General features: G+C 41.6%; 2 protein-coding genes, 1 long non-coding RNA gene and 1 other non-coding gene across 5 annotated transcripts in view; 1 reads left to right on the forward strand and 3 right to left on the reverse strand.

Moving 5' to 3' along the window:
* The window catches only part of Ap2b1 (adaptor related protein complex 2 subunit beta 1), a 108,363-nt gene extending 107,355 nt beyond the window's left edge, over window positions 1-1,008 (reverse strand). The window contains exon 1 of the mRNA XM_052197716.1: window positions 912-1,008. The gene's annotated coding sequence lies outside the window, so the exon portion shown is untranslated. The remainder of the gene's footprint in view (window positions 1-911) is intronic.
* Window positions 979-5,045, forward strand: Pex12 (peroxisomal biogenesis factor 12). 2 transcript variants are annotated; one of them, XM_052197724.1, is made up of 4 exons: window positions 979-1,053; window positions 1,421-1,651; window positions 1,902-2,455; window positions 3,480-5,045. In XM_052197724.1, the coding sequence occupies exons 2-4, from the start codon at window positions 1,526-1,528 to the stop codon at window positions 3,877-3,879; spliced, it is 1,080 nt and encodes a 359-aa protein (XP_052053684.1). In that variant the 5' UTR covers window positions 979-1,053; window positions 1,421-1,525; the 3' UTR covers window positions 3,880-5,045. The 2 variants fall into 2 exon arrangements, with proteins under 2 accessions (XP_052053684.1, XP_052053683.1); XM_052197723.1 differs by having other exon boundaries at window positions 1,009-1,251.
* Window positions 5,046-5,456: 411 nt separating this feature from the next.
* Window positions 5,457-8,347, reverse strand: LOC127695512 (uncharacterized). The gene is made up of 2 exons (XR_007979993.1): window positions 7,970-8,347; window positions 5,457-5,577 (listed from the first exon to the last, which is right to left on the reverse strand). It is a non-coding gene; the product is annotated as an uncharacterized LOC127695512 (long non-coding RNA).
* Window positions 5,690-5,786, reverse strand: LOC127695683 (Z30 small nucleolar RNA). Its single transcript, XR_007980053.1, has one exon. It is a non-coding gene; the product is annotated as a Z30 small nucleolar RNA (small nucleolar RNA).
* Window positions 8,348-17,985: the final 9,638 nt, after the last annotated feature.

Raw genomic sequence — 17,985 nt, forward strand, 5'->3', positions numbered from 1 at the left:
ACTGGTTGCTCTTGCAGAGGACCTGGCTCTGGTTCCCAGCACACACATGGTCTGCAACTACAGTTCTAGGCATGCATGTGGTACATACATACACATGCAGGCAAACACTAGTACATCCAAAATCTTTTTTTATATTAAGAACCTTTGGTCAGCATGTGATATTTACCATATGCTTTATGTAGTTCTCCGGTCCTTAAAACTCAAGGCTGAGCATGAAAGCCAACTTGAAGGCTAGCCAAGGATAGGTACATACAGCTCAAGAATCTTAAGCTGAAACAAACATTATTAAAAAAAACAAAAACCCTTAATACTTTTTGGAAATTCAACATTTGCACTTCTGACAGCGATTTTAGTAAAGTATAAATCATATTTTAGAACTATAAAGAAAACTTCAAAATTGAAACTAAAACCAATCCCTTTATAGGGGTCTCATCATACAAACCGATTGCCTACTTTTACACCCTAAGGTCCTCTAGAGCAGTGAATACTACTACTCAGTTTGAGGGCCATAAGGATCCCTGCACTGTATTGGTATTGCTAATATGACACATCTACTGAGCTGGAGGGCAGGAATCAATTTCATCCAGCAGAATGTGCCTAGAGCTATAACTTAATTTTACACATGGAATACGAGGTAAGTCATCTGCCTGTAATGAAAAGTAGCCGTCCTAAGTTCTGGTTGGCAAGGAGAATCTTTGTCGTTTTAGTAAAACTTGCTGATAACGAAAATACTAAATCGGGAAGGTGGCCGATTTTTGAGCTAAGCACCACCTGGCAGAAGGACCTGGCTTGATCTCCCGTGGCAATCGGTGTCAGGCAAGGGCCCCAGCTCCGCACAGAGGTTCGAGTGTGGCTCCCCAAGAAGCTCCACTCAGAGCTAACCAGGAACAGAACCCACCCACTACACTAACCCGTCGCCTCGTAGTCAGGGGGGCGGAAGCGGAAGTCCCAGTTGGTCATAGAGTTCCCGAGTTCCGGCTCAAGACTACATTCGATGCTAGAGCGCCTGTCTTCCGCCCGCCGTGTGGAGGTCCTCGGAGCTTCTGTTTCCGGGTACGGTTTCTGTCACAAAGCCGAGACCTCCTTTCGCAGGTGGCGTCACGGGTCCTCTGCTCCGTGCCCGAGGTCAGCAAGCAAGGACGGGCGCTTCCCAGCCATCCGCCGGAGCCGGGCCTCGCAGCTCCGGGACTGCAGCTCAAGCGACACGTTCCTTGGCCACACCTGTCTCCGAGTCACGCTCTGCCCTGTGAGGTGCAGCATTTGACAAGTCATTCCCCAGACCCCACGTGCCAAGTTCCCAGCTCCGGAGTTAACAGTCCTTACTTTGAGACTCCCCCTCCTCCCGCCTCCATATAAGTCTTTATTTAATTTATCCCAGTTGATTTTTTTCACTCGTGTAAAATTAAATTTTGAGTTTCAGGTGCCATGCAGAAGGACTAAGACTCAGCACCCGTTTGATACAAAACAAGTTCATGCTCATTAGAGTGTTCGTGGGAAAAGTGAATCCCAGTACACACAAGACACTATGGCTGAACATGGGGCTCACATCACAACTGCTTCGGTGGCGGACGACCAGCCATCCATCTTTGAGGTGGTAGCACAGGACAGTTTAATGACAGCAGTGAGACCCGCTCTTCAGCATGTGGTCAAGGTAAGGTATTTCTCTGAAACGTTTCAGGGATGACTGGATAAAACTCCAAACATTTTACTGGTACGTTTGCAATGATCGACTTGTGTCGTTTGTGTCCGTGGCTTAACGGGCATCCACTCAAAGAGCTCTGTACTCTTCCTAGGACCTCAGGCTATATCCCAAAAGCCAGTGAAGCCAGGTGTGTTGAATTTAAAAGGAAAGGGCTAATGTGAATATAAACCGAAAACTGTAATGTTTGTTTTTGCATCAGGTTCTTGCAGAATCAAATCCTGCACACTATGGCTTCTTTTGGAGGTGGTTTGATGAAATCTTCACTCTGCTAGACTTTCTGCTCCAGCAGCATTATCTTTCTAGAACTAGTGCCTCATTTTCTGAACACTTTTATGGCTTAAAGCGGATTGTAGCAGGGAGCTCACCACAGCTTCAGAGACTGGCCAGTGCTGGTCTTCCCAAGGAGCACCTCTGGAAATCTGCTCTGTTCCTTGTTGTTCTTCCCTACCTGAAAGTGAAGCTGGAGAAGCTGGCTTCTAGCTTGAGAGAAGAAGACGAATACTCAATTCACCCCCCTTCTTCTCACTGGAAACGATTCTACAGAGCCTTCCTGGCAGCCTACCCATTTGTTAACATGGCCTGGGAAGGCTGGTTCCTTATACAACAACTTCGTTACATCTTGGGAAAAGCTGAGCATCACTCTCCCCTGCTGAAACTGGCTGGAGTTCGGCTAGGTCGACTGACAGCTCAGGACATGCAAGCTATAGAACATAGAATAGTTGAAACCAGTGCAATGCAGGAGCCCGTCAGAAGGTAAGGCCATTTCTAAAACCCTTTTATTAACAGAATTTAAAATTGTGTATCAATCATCTGGTTTACCCCAGCTATTTATTAACTCACAGAAGCTATTCCTCACACCCATAAAGCACTGGCCACCATCCTTTCTCATCATAATAGGCATATTTTGTGCATGCTTAGTGTATGTAAGGGCCCCATGTGTGCTATCTGCTTTGTGTACATCATCTTATGCGTCATCACAACCTGAATTAACCGAGATAGCTTTATTTAACAGTTGAGGGAACCAACAGCTATAAAGATGGCAGAGCAAAGATTCAAGGTAAAGCGATACAATTCTAAAGACTTCTTACCAAAGATGCAACATTCCCTTTATGCTTTATGAAGTGTTTATTCTCCTACAAGTTCAAACATGTATGCATCTCAATGTTGAGTTACTTTTGTTTGTTTGTTTGTTTGTTTTTTTTGAATTTGGTTTTTTTGAGACAGGGTTTCTCTGTGTAGACCCGGCTGGCCTCGAACTCAGAAATTCGCCTGCCTCTGCCTCCCAGAGTGCTGGGATTACAGGCGTGCACCACCACCGCCCAGCGATAAGTTACTTTTTAAGCTTTTTCTGGATGGATTATCTTCCATTTAAAAATTCTCTAAAGTTGAATATCTAATTCCCTTTTCAAATCAAAACCTAAGTTTTTGTTGTTAACAGTTTGGGGGGACGGCTGGAGAAATGGCACAGTGGTTATGTAAATGACACGTACTGCTCTTCCAGAGGCCAGAGACCAAGCCCCAGAACTCATATTTGGCAGTTCACAGCTGCCTATAACTTCAGATCATCTGGCCCAAACAGCACTGCATATATGTGTGTGTACAAACAAGCAGACACAAACATAAATCTTTTAAAAACCAGAACATCAGAGCGTAGACATACACAGGCTTACCACAGACCCTCTAGCACATCAAGTGTGGACCTGCATCTATAGAAGTTACTTTGTGACCACATACAAATAAACTGTTTTCTTTGCCTCTTGCTCTCCTTTCCCAACAGCTTTGGTGAGAAGATAAAGTCAGCTCTGAAGAAAGCTGCAGGAGGTGTTGCTTTATCCCTCTCTACTGGCCTTTCTGTGGGTGTATTCTTCCTGCAGTTTCTTGACTGGTGGTACTCTTCTGAGAACCAAGAGGCCATCAAATCACTGACTGCCCTGCCCACTCCACCGCCACCTGTACACCTAGACTACAACTCTGATTCTCCCCTCTTACCCAAAATGAAAACGGTGTGCCCACTCTGTCGTAAAACTCGAGTGAATGATACGGTTCTTGCCACCTCTGGTTATGTATTCTGTTACCGCTGTGTGTTTAATTATGTGAGGAGTCACCAAGCCTGTCCCATTACAGGGTATCCAACGGAAGTCCAGCATCTAATTAAACTCTACTCTCCAGAGAACTGAAAGAGATTAGTGCATTATCTCACAGCTCAAGTTCTATACTGTAAGGCCACAAGACGGTTTTAGTATGGCAGACAACAATGATACTTCCCTGATTCATAACTACATTAACTTTCAGTAGTTATATGGATTTCTTTAAGGGATATATCCACTTGATCCTAACCTTTTGGTTTGCTCTCTTCCAAGCTGGTTAAGGAGGAGAATCAGGATTGTAGGTGGTGTGAGGGCCAGTGTGGAGGTGGGTTATAAAAACCACCTTACTTAAGAGTAAGGTTTTAAGCCAGGCAGTGGTGGTGCATGCCTTTAATCCCAGCACTTGAGAGTCGAGGCAGATGGATTTCTGAGTTCTGGCCAGCTTGGTCTACAGAGTGAGATCCAGGACAGCCAGGGCTACACAGAGAAACCCTGTCTCAAAAAGCAAAAAAAAAAAAAAAAAAAAAAAAAAAAAAAAAAAAAAAAAAAAAAAAAAAAAAACAAACAAACTTGGATGTGGGAGTATATCAGAACTCTGGAAATGGAGGCAGGATTTTGAGTTCAAGGCCACCATAGGGAGACTATTAAAAGTAAAAAAAAAAAGTGAGAGATTAACTAGGATAATAGCACAGGACACCTCAGGTTAGACCTTATAAAGCAAGTCATTTGGGAAGCAGGCCTTCTCTTTAGAAAACATTTTTCTACTTTTGAATTAGAGGCTTTATCAGACATGGTGTTTCTCTTTGTAAAAATACTTTATAGAGAAAAGCCCCTTCCCTCTATCAGGACTAACTAACATCTACCACAGTTTATCAGCATTTGAAGAGTTCCTTCATGGTCCATATCTGTCTGACTTGGGATAGGATTTGTTTATAGGGAGAAGTCTGGAAATTTCAGTATGAATGAAAGCTTTCGACCAATGGTCGATGCAGTAAAATCTGTGTCGTGTTTCCCTGACGCCTGCCTAATGAACACTAGTGAGGAAGCAGTAGCTTCCTGCTCGCTCTCAGGAGCTGCTCAGCTGGCCGTCTGCTCGGCTGATAGGAATCATGCTAGGTATTATGACAATTTCTACGAAACATTTAAGGAAATTTTAACAATACATGATTCTGGGAAAGAATTGTTCCGTGCTGTCATAATTATGTGGAAACACAAAAGATTACTTCAGGGGTTTAAATAAATTTTCATTCAGATCACCAATGACTTCTTGAAGTTTTTCTGCATTCATTAAAGTTTTGCTTTTGACAAATTCAATAATTAGAACAAAAATCCTGTTCTAACAACACAGATACCGCCTTGTATGAAATAGCGTTTGTCAGAAACAACAGTTTACTTGCTTGTTTAGGAAGACTGATGATAGTGGAGCTTTTGAAAAATCATTAATGTAGGCTGAATGAATATAATTTGCACATGCCTGGTGTGATACTGTGAGTCATCCTGACAGTTGAGAGCGTATTCTCTGGCACCATAAAGATGATATAACTTTACTAAGTTTTAAAATAGATAATCCATCCTGTGGATTTAAAAGTATTGAAGCTTACATATATATGATCATTTATAAGCTCTTGTAAAACCTTACCAAAACAAAGGTCTTACCCAAACAAATATGGTGGTTAATTAAAAACACTTTTAATACAGTAATAATAACTCAATAAGGAATTGATTCCAATTCAGGGCAGAAATGATGAATCCTCCATGAAGTTTTCAACCCTGATTTCTCACCTGGACCTAAGAAGGAAAAGATGAAAGTATCAGTAATTCAAAGGATACAAAAGAAATACTCTTACACACTATAAGCCAGGATCCACATAGGTTCAAATACCCACGTGGTAAGCAGAATCAGCTCAGAGAGAAGATTAAGGGGTCACACCCTGGTCAGAGCCAGCGCCGAAGCAATGGCCATACCAGGTCAGACTGTACTTCACTCATCATTGCATGGCTCCATTTCCCCTCCCTGCACTAGCTAAGGATCACCTTTATTCATAGCCAATCAAATGCAGGCTTACATATCCAAAAAGCTACTCTTAGATGCTTCAACTTTGAAGTTTCAATACTTCCCACTACGTGGTAAATAATTGCTATACAAGAATAAAAACTTAAAACAAGTTTTTGGTTTGGTTTTGCTTTTTGTGGGTAGGGAACTTTTTTGTTTTCACAACACTAGAGAAGCATTTGTCACTCAAAAGTTTTTAGAGCCAAGCACAGTGGTGCACATCTTTAATCTCAGCACTTGGGAAGTAGAGCTGTAGGATCTCTTTTGAGTTTGAGTTCTCTGCCGTGAGTTTCAGGACGGCCCTCAGAGCGACATAGCAAGACCCTGTCTCAAAATGACAAAACATTTTTGTTGCTACTTAAGTGAGTCCAACCTCCATTTCAACAAAATCTTAGGGATGTCTGTTAAGAGATATATAGGTTAAAAAAGTAGTAGCTGTAGAAAAGATTTCCTACAAAATTATTACTCATTTAACATAGAATTCAACTGCCAACAAAGATAAAAAATATAGTCACAATGTCAGGTACAGTGACTCATGCAGTTCCAGAGGGTAAGACTGGAGTCAAGGGTCACTTGAGCCAAGGAGTTAAGAGTCCTGAGCAACACAGGGAAATAAATATACAGCGAACAAGCTATATACATCATATTTTTTTTCTATCAGCATCTTCTAGTTTCAGTCAAAAACTCTAAGAGGTAGGGTCTGCTAAAGTTCTAGACCAATTAATAGCAGAATTAGGAAGAGAACTGTGGTCTGAATGCCAGGTTTCTTTTTTTCCACCTCTTCTCAACACCAGCCCTTTACTAATAGGAGAAACTACAGGCACTGGAGAGATGGCTCAGCAGTTCAGAGCACTGGCTGCTCTTGCAGAGGACCAGGAGCTGACTTAACACTCATCTGTTTCACAACACTGTAGTTCAGTGGATCTCCTGCCTCTGGTTTCACTAGATTCCAATACATATATATGTTAACTTTAAACCTAGAGAACTGTAATTCAGCCACTACAAGCATCCACTTTCTCCATATGGATCAGTAATATACAAATTACTTTGCTTGGTATTCAAGGGATTTCAAAACCATGAATGAAGCCTTAGGTCAATTCCCAGAACGACCATCACCACAATAAACAAACTCCAACAAAAATCAAGCTAAGTGTACTGGTGGGTACACCTGTAACCCTATTGCTTTGGGAGGCTGAGACATAAGAATTCTAGTTTGAGGCCTTCGTGGCCTAGCTATACAGATCCTGTCTTAAAAACAAAATAAAGGGGCTGGAGAGATGGTTCAGTGGTTAAGAGCACTGAATGCTCTTCCAGAGATCCTGAGTTTAATTCCCAGCAACCACATGGTAGCTCACAACCATCTGTAATGAGATCTGATGCCCTCCTCTGGTGTGTCGGAAGACAGCTGCAGTGTACTCATTAAAATAAATAAAATAAAAAATCCAAAATAACCCATTTACTCCTTAACTAGTTAATAACATAATCCTAACGAAACTTAGAGACTATCCAACCCAGACTATTAATGTACTCAAATCTAGGATTAGAGCTTGTATTCCTGCCCTACCCCACGGAAACCCTTGCAGCCCGTCAGCCCTGTCTATCCAGTTTGTGCCTCTCCCTACTGCCACTTTATGCATGAAACTATCTCGATTGATCCCAAAGGAAGGCTCTGCCCTTCCTCTGAATTACGGAAGCAAAGCTTATAAAACCAATTCCACTTAAAGATCCAGACAGCCACGGTAACTGAACCCAAGCTCCTGCCGTGCCAGCAGGTATTTTCCTAGTTCTCTGCCTCTGTACACTCCCCATGAAGCTTCTTTCCTCGCATATCTCAATACTTTTGGAGCTATTCAAAAGTCACTTTTTCTGTCAAATACCCTGACCTACCTTAGTTTCCGACCCCCACAGCGCTCTCTTCCCTCACAGCACTCATCATTCGCCATCTATGCACCAGTTCACGAGTTTTTCCCCCATCTCTCCCACCAGCCCCATCTCACTGAGTTCCTAAGGAACTGGGGGAAGAGTATTACCAGTCTGGAACAAAGGGGTTCAATAAATGACCTCAGTAAACCTAAGCCCACGGCCTTTGATTAGAATGCATCAGCACAATTTATAACACCAGCTTACCTCCAAATGCCACGCGGGTAAGGACCGTACCTCAGGCATCTCCAAGCACTCATTCCCCCATCCTCTAATTCATGGCGCTCTGCACAAATTCCTTTGCAGGCCAGCGAGGGCTTACACACAGTTACTCAAGGCAAAAAAGAGATAAAGTCCAAACCCACCAACTTCAGGAGCCTGAAGCCATCTTTGGTAGGGAAAGAGGACTGAGGACGGAGTCCGGGCTTGAATCGGCTCCCAGCCTGGACTCTTCATTCCGCAGTCTTGGGTCCGGACAATCGGGGGTGCAGAGGATGACCAACTCGAGCACTAGGACACTGCGTCCGGACGTACTAGCTTCCCGCGCCCTCTCCCCTCCGCCTCTTCGGGCCTGCATCCCACAGCCCCACGCGCTCCTATCAGCCAATCCCGTTGCATCCAGACCTTCACGTGACAACTGTAAGGCGGTGCCTGCATGAAGAGCAACCAATCGGAAGATGAACTGAAAGCAAGGGGTGGAGCTGGCCTAAAGGTGGAAGCTACTTGCAGGGGTTTCTAGGTATCTGGGTCTTGTTCCGAGGATTAGGCCTGTAGTTTCGATCAGCAAGCGATGCTGTTTTTCTTTTTTCTACAATCCTTTACTCTCGGGACTCCGGGCGACTGTTAGGCATAGTGATTTTACCATTGCTTTGATGGAGAATGGGGAGAGGAGAGAGACTCCTATCTTGAACATTAAAATAAAACAAACAGATTTTAAAGATTTTTAAAAGATTTATTAATGATTATACATGTGTGTTTTGCCTGCATTCATGTCGGTGCGCTATGCCAATGCAGAGCACGCAGAGGTCAGAAACAGGTGTCAGATCTCCTGGAACTGGAGTTACAGATGGTTGTGAGCTGCCATTTTGGTGCTGGTAATCAAACCCTGGTATTGGAAATTCTAAATAATTAAACGTGCCCTGAGAAAAGCGCAGCTGAATGTCAAATTGTCAAGACCAGCACGGACGATTTCCTAGGAGAAGAGGCATTTCATTGAGGTCTTGAAGAGCCTTAAGAATTCGGAGATTGCCCCCATGGCGTGGTGGTTGGTGCACGCCTTTAATCCCAGTACTTAGGAGGAGGCAGAAGCATATCTGTGAGTTTGAGACCACCCTGATCTAATTAGGGAGCTCTAGGACAGTCAGAAGAGAGAGAGAGAGAGAGAGAGAGAGAGAGAGAGAGAGAGAGAGAGAGAGAGAGAGAGGGAGGAGAGAGAGCTCAAGATGAATTAGCTGAAAAAATGCTGGCAAAGCTTAAAATCATTGTTGAGGTACTTCTCAAAATTCTATGAACTCTAGAAACAAAGAGCTGTTAATACATCATCCAGGGTAAAAAAAAAAAAAAAAAAAAAAGTAATACTAAAAACTCCAAAGTGATTGTGACCCAAAACTGCCCCAATAGGATAGGTTTGAGTCCAAGATCATATTCTTAATAAGCGATTCAGAAACAATTCTGAGTCACTGCAGTTTAAGGACTCCTGTATTAGTATTATTGACATGGTAAGAGATTAGAAAGACATGGTTGGATGCAGACTGCAGGATGCTTGGAGTAGTGGGAGACTGAATATGTCAGAGGCCAAGTAATGAAGTGATCAGAGTAATATTTAAGGAAACAGTGTACACATGTGTTCAGAGTGGGGCAGAAACTGATGTCAAGTGCTAAGAAGAGCCTAGGTGACAATGGCAGTGGAAATGGAGAGATGACAAACAAGGGTTGTGATGACCCACTGATAGGGGGTGGGCAAAGGGTCTTGAGGAAATAAAAGGGAGCGTAGGAAGGAACAAAGTGTTGCCTATACCACACCCTCAAAGTCTGGTCTAAGATCATCCTTAACCCTTGTAGTTGAAAGACAGAGAGTGTTCTTTTGTGTGTGCTATTTTCTCTGCCTGTGTTATCCTTCCCCTTCTGTCTCCATTCTCAATTTGATTCTAGCTCAGATATCATGCCATTTAGGATTCACATCAGGGCAGCAAATACATAGCTAGCTCTCTGGAGTGGCTCTTGGGTATACACACACACACACACATACACACACACACATGCACACATGCATGCACACACACACAAAAGAGTAGAGAAATACTAAGAAACAAACTTTAAATGTGTCAGTTTCCCTTCTGCAAAGAAAAAAAGAGGTTAATAATAGTGTCTAACTCGGGGGTGGGGGGGTTGGGGGGGGAGGGGTCTGGAGAGATGGCTCAGTGCTTAAGAGCTCTGACTACTCTTCCAGAGGTCCTGAGTTCAATTCCCAGCAACCACATGGTAGCTCACAACCATCTGTAATGGGATCCAATGCATTCTTCTGGTGTGTCTGAAGACATCTACAGTGTATACATAAAATAAATAAATCTTTTTTTTGGTTTTTTTTGAGATAGGTTTTGAGACTTAGTTCTGACTACTCCCTTGACTAAGAAGACTAATACTATTCACAGACGCTTCTCATGTGAGACCACATTGTATGAGAACTGCCAGCAGACGGCTCCAGAATATCTGCTCACTAATCCTCTTTTCTTCCTCTTCAGCTACTGCTTTTACTTTATGCAGAATAAATACACCTTTAGTCTAATACCCTCAGAACTAAGACTATAAAAGCAGTATCCTGTTTTTACTGATAAATAGCAATATAGAGAGGGATGTGCTGATGAAAAGCTATTATATTTTATTATAAAATATTATAAAAATTATAAAATATAAAAGATATTATATTTCATTATATCATCAGCAAAGGTATGTGCTGATGAAAAGATTATATTTTATTATAAAAAGATTTATCATTATAGGAAAAAATAGAAAATATTAAAATGTTCTTTCCATCTTACAAAACCAAAAAAAAAAGATTTAATATTTTATTATAAACATTTAGATTTTTGGTTTTGTTTTTAGAGGCAGAGGAAAATTCGTGATCATAACTCCTATTATGCAATTAACAGTCTATGTATATGGACAAGAGAAATACTTGTTGGTAAGATCTTCTATGGTACAAAGACCTTTTTTTGTTTGTTTGGTTGGTTTTTTTTCTTTTTTTTTTGTTTTTTGAATTTGGTTTTTTCGAGACAGGGTTTCTCTGTATAGCCCTGGCTGTCCTGGAACTCACTCTGGAGACCAGGCTGGCCTCGAACTCAGAAATTTGCCTGTCTCTGCCTCCCAAGTGCTGGGATTAAAGGCATGCGCCACCACTGCCCAGCTAAAAAATCTTTAAAAAGCAAACATACATAGTGTCTAACTCATAGAATGGTTATAAGATAAATGAGGGATGTTGCCTTGAATGCTCATTGAGTTCGTGAGTTAATACACAATTTCTCTCTGTAGCTTATGGGTGGGACACATGTCATTCTTCCAGCTATTGGCAAGGTGCTGTAGCAGAATGAGAGTATTTGGGCTTTGGATTCAGAAAAGGCAGGGTTCAAATCCCAGTTCTGCTCAGTTCTGCCAATGTTGGGTAACCTTGAGCTTTATCATGTTGAAGTAATAAAGTACTGAGGGCTTACATTTTTCGAGGGTGAGACTATGACCATTGTGGTGAGGAGCACAGGGCAGGCAGGCAGGCAGGCAGGCATGGCACCGGAGCAGTAGCTGAGAGCTTACATCCCTACCCATAAGCAGGAGGCAGAGAGAGCTAAGTAGGAATGGTCTGAGTCTTTGAAACCTCAAAGGCCTCCACCAAGGCCACACCTCCTAATCCTTTCCAAACAGTTTCGGCAGCTAGGGACCAAGTATTCAAATCTATGAGTCTATAAGGGCCATTCTCGTTCAACCCACTGCATAGCTGTATTGAGACTTGATCCTGACTCTAGCATCCAAGTGTTGCTATTATAGACATGCACCACCACCCTTGCTTTATTAACTTAGCTCAGGGATGTGGTTTATTCTCCTGTGTCTGTCATAACAAATTACCACAAACCTGGTAGTTTAAATGACAAAAATGCATATGGTGTTTTTAGTTTGAAGATTTATTTTTATTATATGTATACAGGAGTTTTTGGTTACATATATGCCTGTACACCACATTAATATGTAGTGTCTGAGGAGGTCAGAAGAAGGTGTTGGATTCATTGGAACTAGAGTTATGGATGCTGGTGAGCCACTGAGTAGGTGGGTATCTGGGAACTGATTCAAGGACTGAAATACTCCCAACTGTTAAGACATATCTCCAGTCCCAATAGGTTTTCTTTATTTTTAAAAAACTTTTTAAATGACTCCTTTTTATTTTGTGTGCATTGACATTTTGCCTACATGTATGTCTGTGTGAGGGTGTTACGGCCTGCGAACTGGAGTTACAGACAGTTGTGATCTGCCATGTGGGTGCTGGGAATTGAACCTGTGTCCTCTGGAAGAGCAGTCAAGTGTTCTTAACTGCTGAGCTATCATCTCTCCAGTCTCTCCTTTCTCTCTCTCTCTCTCTCTCTCTCTCTCTCTCTCTCTCTCTCTCTCTCTCTCTCTCTCTCTCTCTCTCTCTCTCTCTCTCAGCAAGAGAAGAGGTTCAACAGCAGTTCTACCAGGAAGAAATCAGGAGAAACCATGCCTTGTGCTGGAAACTTAGCTAACTACATAAGGCAAGTGAATTCATTGAACTTGGCAGAGAACCTACAATTGCCACTTTACTAAACCAGCATAACTAACTACATTCTATTTATCCTTATACTCACAGATAAGCAGAGCCCTCATTTGTCATAGAAATGTCTTCTTGCAACAGACAGAGATCATTACAGAAAACCACAATCAATCAATTTGCAGAGAACCATTGACCATGTGATGCCCAGCTTCAACTGCTGCAACTACAGCACAACTCCTACATCTAAGGCTCAGGGGTCATAGCAGAAGACATGGTACTATAAGGGTCAGAAGAATGGGAAGTATAATGTAAGAGTGCATCTCCCAGAAATGTAAGAGAAGCTTTACCTCTGGAGTCTCGCCTACATGGTGCCTGAACAAGGACAGCATGAACAGACATGCTGATATGGAAGGGGAAATCTCATGGGGCCTCAACCATAGACAAGCAACTACAAACAACTAAGAAATACTAAGAGCCAGAGCAATAGTCTTCCTGTCTTAGTCAGGGTTTCTATTCCTGCACAAACATCATGACCAAGAAGCAAGTTGGGGAGGAAAGGGTTTATTCAGCTTACACTTCTGCATTGCTGTTCATCACAAAAGGAAGTCAGAACTGGAACTCAAGCAGGTTAAGAAGCAGGAGCTGATGCAGAGGTCATGGAGAGATGTTCCTTACTGACTTGCTTCCCCTGCTTGCCCAGCCTGCTCTCTTATAGAACCCAAAAGTACCAGCCCAGAGATGGTACCACCCACAAGGGGCCCTCCCCCCTTAATCACTAATTGAGAAGATGCCCCACAGCTGGATCTCATGGAGGCACTTCCCCAACTGAAGCTCCTTTCTCTGTGATAACTCCAACCTGTGGCAAGTTGACACACGAAACCAGCCAGTACACTTCTCCAGGGAAGAGCTCACAAATTAGTTATCCAATACCAAGTGATCAGAGCTGAAATCATATACGTATAAGTAACATCATATGGACTGATCAGGTTGTATTTATATACTTAGGAGGGTGTGCATATAAACAAAGAAAGACCATGAATTTGAGAGAGAGCAAGGGACAGGTAACATGGGAAAGGCTAGAAGGCAAGAGGGAAAGGAGAAATGATGTAGTTATATTTTAATTTAAAAAATTTTTTAAAAGTGTAGTGTATAGATACAGTAGATTTTTTTTGGTTCATAAAAAACAGTATTATATACTTTGCAGGAAAGTGTATACAATTGGAGATAATCCTATTAAGCAAATTAAGCCAGTCTCAGACAAATATTGTATGTTTTCTTTCATTCCTGGTACCTAGATTATATATAAATATATATAGGCCGGGCGGTGGTGGTGCATGCCTGTAATCCCAGCACTTGGGAGGCAGAGGCAACTAGATCTCTGAGTTCGAGGTCAGCCTGGTCTACAGAGTGAGTTCCAGGACAGCCAGGCTACACAGAGAAACCCTGTCTCAAAAAAAAAAAAAAAAAACACCAAACCCATAATCAATTATGTATATATGATATGTAAGTAGAAATAAAGCTCTCAAGAAGGTAGAGGGGCAAGAAAAAAGAGGCTAGAAAGAAGGAGCAAATGTGTTCAACATGTATATGTGTATAAAAACTTTAAAAATAGAAGGGGTCATAGAAAGTCTTACAACCAAAAAAAGAAGCACAGGACCAGATGGTTTTAGTGCAGAATTCTATCAGACCTTCAAAGAAGACCTAACACCAATACTCTTCAAATTATTCCACAAAATGGAAACAGAAGGAACACTATCCAACTCGTTCTACGAAGCCATAATTATGCTGATACTAAAACCACACAAAGATCCAACAAAGAAGGAGAACTACAGGCCAATATCGCTTATGAATATAGATGCAAAAATACTCAATAAAATTCTTGCCAATCGAATCCAAGAACACATCAAAATGATCATTCATCATGATCAAGTAGGCTTCATCCTAGGGATGCAGGGATGGGTTCAATATACAGAAATCCATCAATGCATTCCACTACATAAACAAACTCAAAGAAAAAAACCACACGGTCATTTCATTAGATGCTGAAAAAGCATTTGACAAAATTCAGCATCCTTTCATGCTAAAAGTCTTGGAACAGGAATTCAAGGCCCATACCGAAACATAGTTAAAGCAATATACTGCAAACCAGTAGCCAATATCAAACTAAATGGAGAGAAACTTGAAGCAATCCCACTAAAATCAGGGACTAGACAAGGCTGCCCCCTCTCTCCATATCTTTTTTTTTTTTTTTTTTTTTTTTTTTTTTGGATTTGCTTTTTTCAAGACAGGGTTTCTCTGTATAGTCCTGGCTGTCCTGGAACTTACTCAGTAGACCAGGCTGGCCTCGAACTCAGAAATCTGCCTGCCTCTGCCTCCCAGAGTGCTGGGATTACAGGCGTGCGCCACCACCGCCCGGCTACATATCTTTTCAATATAGTACTTAAAGTTCTAGCTAGAGCAATTAGACAACATAAGGAGATCAAAGGGATACAAATTGGAAAGGAAGAAGTCAAACTATTACTATTTGAAGATAATATGATAGTATGCCTAAGTGACCCAAAAAACTCCACCAGAGAACTCCTACAGCTGATAAACAACTTCAGCAAAGTGGCAGGTTATAAAATCAACTCAAGCAAATCAGTTGCCTTCCTATACTCAAAGGATAAGCAGGCTGAGAAAGAAGTTAGGGAAATGACACCCTTCACACTAGCCACAAACAATATAAAGTATCTTGGTGTGACTCTAACCAAACAAGTGAAAGATCTATATGACAAGAACTTCAGGTCTCTGAAGAAGGAAATCGAAGAAGACCTCAGAAAATGGAAAATCTTCCATGCTCGTGGATTGGCAGGATTAATATAGTTAAAATGGCCATCTTGCCTAAAGCATTCTACAGACTCAATGCAATCCCCATCAAAATCCCAACTCAGTTCTTCACAGAGTTAGAAAAAGCAATTCTCAAATTTATCTGGAATAACAAAAAACCCAGGATAGCTAAAACTGTTCTCAACAGTAAAAGAACTTATGGGGGAATTAGTATCCCAGACCTCAAGCAATACTACAGAGCAATAGTGTTAAAAACTGCATGGTATTGGCACAGGGCCAGGCAAGTGAACCAATGGAATAGAACTGAAGACCCAGAAATGAATCCACACACCTATGGTCACTTGATCTTCGACAAAGGAGCTGAAAACATCCAGTGGATAAAAGATATCCTTTTCAACAAATGGAGCTGGTTCAACTGGAGGTCAGCATGCAGGAGAATGAGAATTGATCCATTCTTATCTCCTTGTACTAAGCTCAACTCCAAGTGGATCAAGGACCTCCACATAAAACCTGACACACTGAAACTAATAGAAAAGAAACTGGGGAAAATCCTTGAGGAATGGGCACAGGGGAAAAGTTCCTGAACAGAACACCTTATGCTCTAAGATCAAGAATAGACAAATGGGATCACATAAAATTACAAAGTTTCTGTAAGGCAAAAAAAAAAAAAAACAAAAAACACTGTCAAAAGGACAAAAGGGCAACTAACAAATTGGGAAAAGATCTTCACCAGCCCTACATCAGATAGAAGGCTAATATCCAATATATACAAAGAACCCAAGAAGTTAGACCCCAGGGAACCAAATAACCCTATTAAAAAATGGGGTACAGATCTAAACAAAGAATTTTCACCTGAAGAAATTCGGATGGCCAAGAAACACCTTAAGAAATGCTCAACATCATTAGTGATTAGGGAAATGCAAATCAAAACAACCCTGAGATTTCACCTCACACCAGAATGGTGTGATATGCTAATTGATATGCAATTAGCACATCAGAATGGCTAAGGTTAAAAACTCAGGAAAGCAGGTGTTGGGGAGGATGTGGAGAAAGAGGAACACTCCTTCACTGCTGGTGGGATTGTAAGATGGTACAACCACTATGGAAATCAGTCTGGTGGTTCCTAAGAAAACTGGACATGACACTTCCAGAGGACCCTGCTATTCCTCTCTTGGGCATATACCCAGAGAATTCCCAAGCATGCAATAAGGACACATGCTCCACTATGTTCATAGCAGCCTTATTTATAATAGCCAGAAGCTGGAAAGAACCCAGATATCCCTCAATGAGGAATGGATACAGAAAATGTGGTATATATACACAATGGAGTACTATTCAGCAATTAAAAACAATTAATTCATGAATTTTTTAGGCAAATGTTTGGAACTGGAAAATATCATCCTAAGTGAGGTAACCCAATCACAAAAGAATACACATGGAATGCAATTATTGATAAGTGGATATTAATTAGCCCTGAAACTCTGAATACTGAAGATGCAATTAGCATATCAAATGATTCCCATGAAGAAGGAAGAAGAGGGCCCTAATCTTGGAAAGGCTTGATCCAGTATTGTAGGGGAGTACCAGGACAGAGAAAAGGGAGGGGGGAAAGATAGGAGAATGGATGGAGAGAAGAGGACTTATGGGACATATGGGGAGGGGGGAACTGGGAAAGGGGAAAGCTTTTGGATTGTAAACAAAGAATATAGAAAATAAAAATATAAAAAAGAAAAAAGTAATAATAATTAGACAAAATTAAAAAAAAAAAAACAGACACACTGAAACTAATAGAAAAGAAACTGGGGAAGACCCTTGAGGACGTGGGCACCGGGGTAAAGTTCCTGAACAGAACACCAATAGCTTATGCTCTAAGATCAAGAATTGACAAATGGGACCTCATAAAACTACAAAGTTTCTGTAAGGCAAAGTACACTGTCAAAAGAACAAAATGGCAACCAATAAATTGGGAAAAGATCTTCACCAACCCTACATCCGACTGAGGGCTAATATCCAATATATACAAAGAACTCAAGAAGTTAGACTCCAGAGAGCCAAATAACCCTATTAAAAAATGGGGTACAGAGCTAACCAAAGAATTCTCACCTGAAGAACTTCAAATGGCTGAGAAGCACCTTAAGAATTATTCAGCATCATTAGTGATTAGGGAAATGCAAATCAAAACAACCCTGAGATTTCACCTCACACCAGTTAGAATGGCTAAGATTAAAAACTCAGGAGACAACCAGTGTTGGTGAGGACGAGGAGAAAGAGGAACACTCCCCCACTGCTGGTGGGATTGCAAGTTGGTACAACCACTCTGGAAATCAGTCTGGCGGTTCCTCAGAAAACTGGGCATGACAGTTCCGGAGGTCTCTGCTATACCACTTCTGGGCATATACCTAGAGGATTCCCCAGCATGCAATAAGGGCACATGCTCCACTATGTTCATAACAGCCTTATTTGTAATAGCCAGAAGCTGGAAAGAACCCAGATGTCCCACAATGGAGGAATGAATACAGAAAATGTGGTATATTTACACAATGGAATACTACTCAGCAATTAAAAACAATGAATTCATGAAGTTCTTAGGCAAATGGTTGGAACTGGAAAATATCATCCTAAGTGA

The sequence above is a fragment of the Apodemus sylvaticus genome, chromosome 10, assembly GCF_947179515.1.
Source record: "Apodemus sylvaticus chromosome 10, mApoSyl1.1, whole genome shotgun sequence".
NCBI classification, from domain to species: domain Eukaryota; kingdom Metazoa; phylum Chordata; class Mammalia; order Rodentia; family Muridae; genus Apodemus; species Apodemus sylvaticus.

Bases quoted from the DNA above. Each gene is read 5' to 3' on its own strand.
- Pex12 (XM_052197724.1), top strand. From the start codon at position 1,526: ATGGCTGAACATGGGGCTCACATCACAACTGCTTCGGTGGCGGACGAC. The intron at 1,652-1,901 runs GTAAGGTATTTC...TTTTTGCATCAG, and splicing joins CTCTTCAGCATGTGGTCAAG to GTTCTTGCAGAATCAAATCC. The intron at 2,456-3,479 runs GTAAGGCCATTT...CTTTCCCAACAG, and splicing joins ATGCAGGAGCCCGTCAGAAG to CTTTGGTGAGAAGATAAAGT.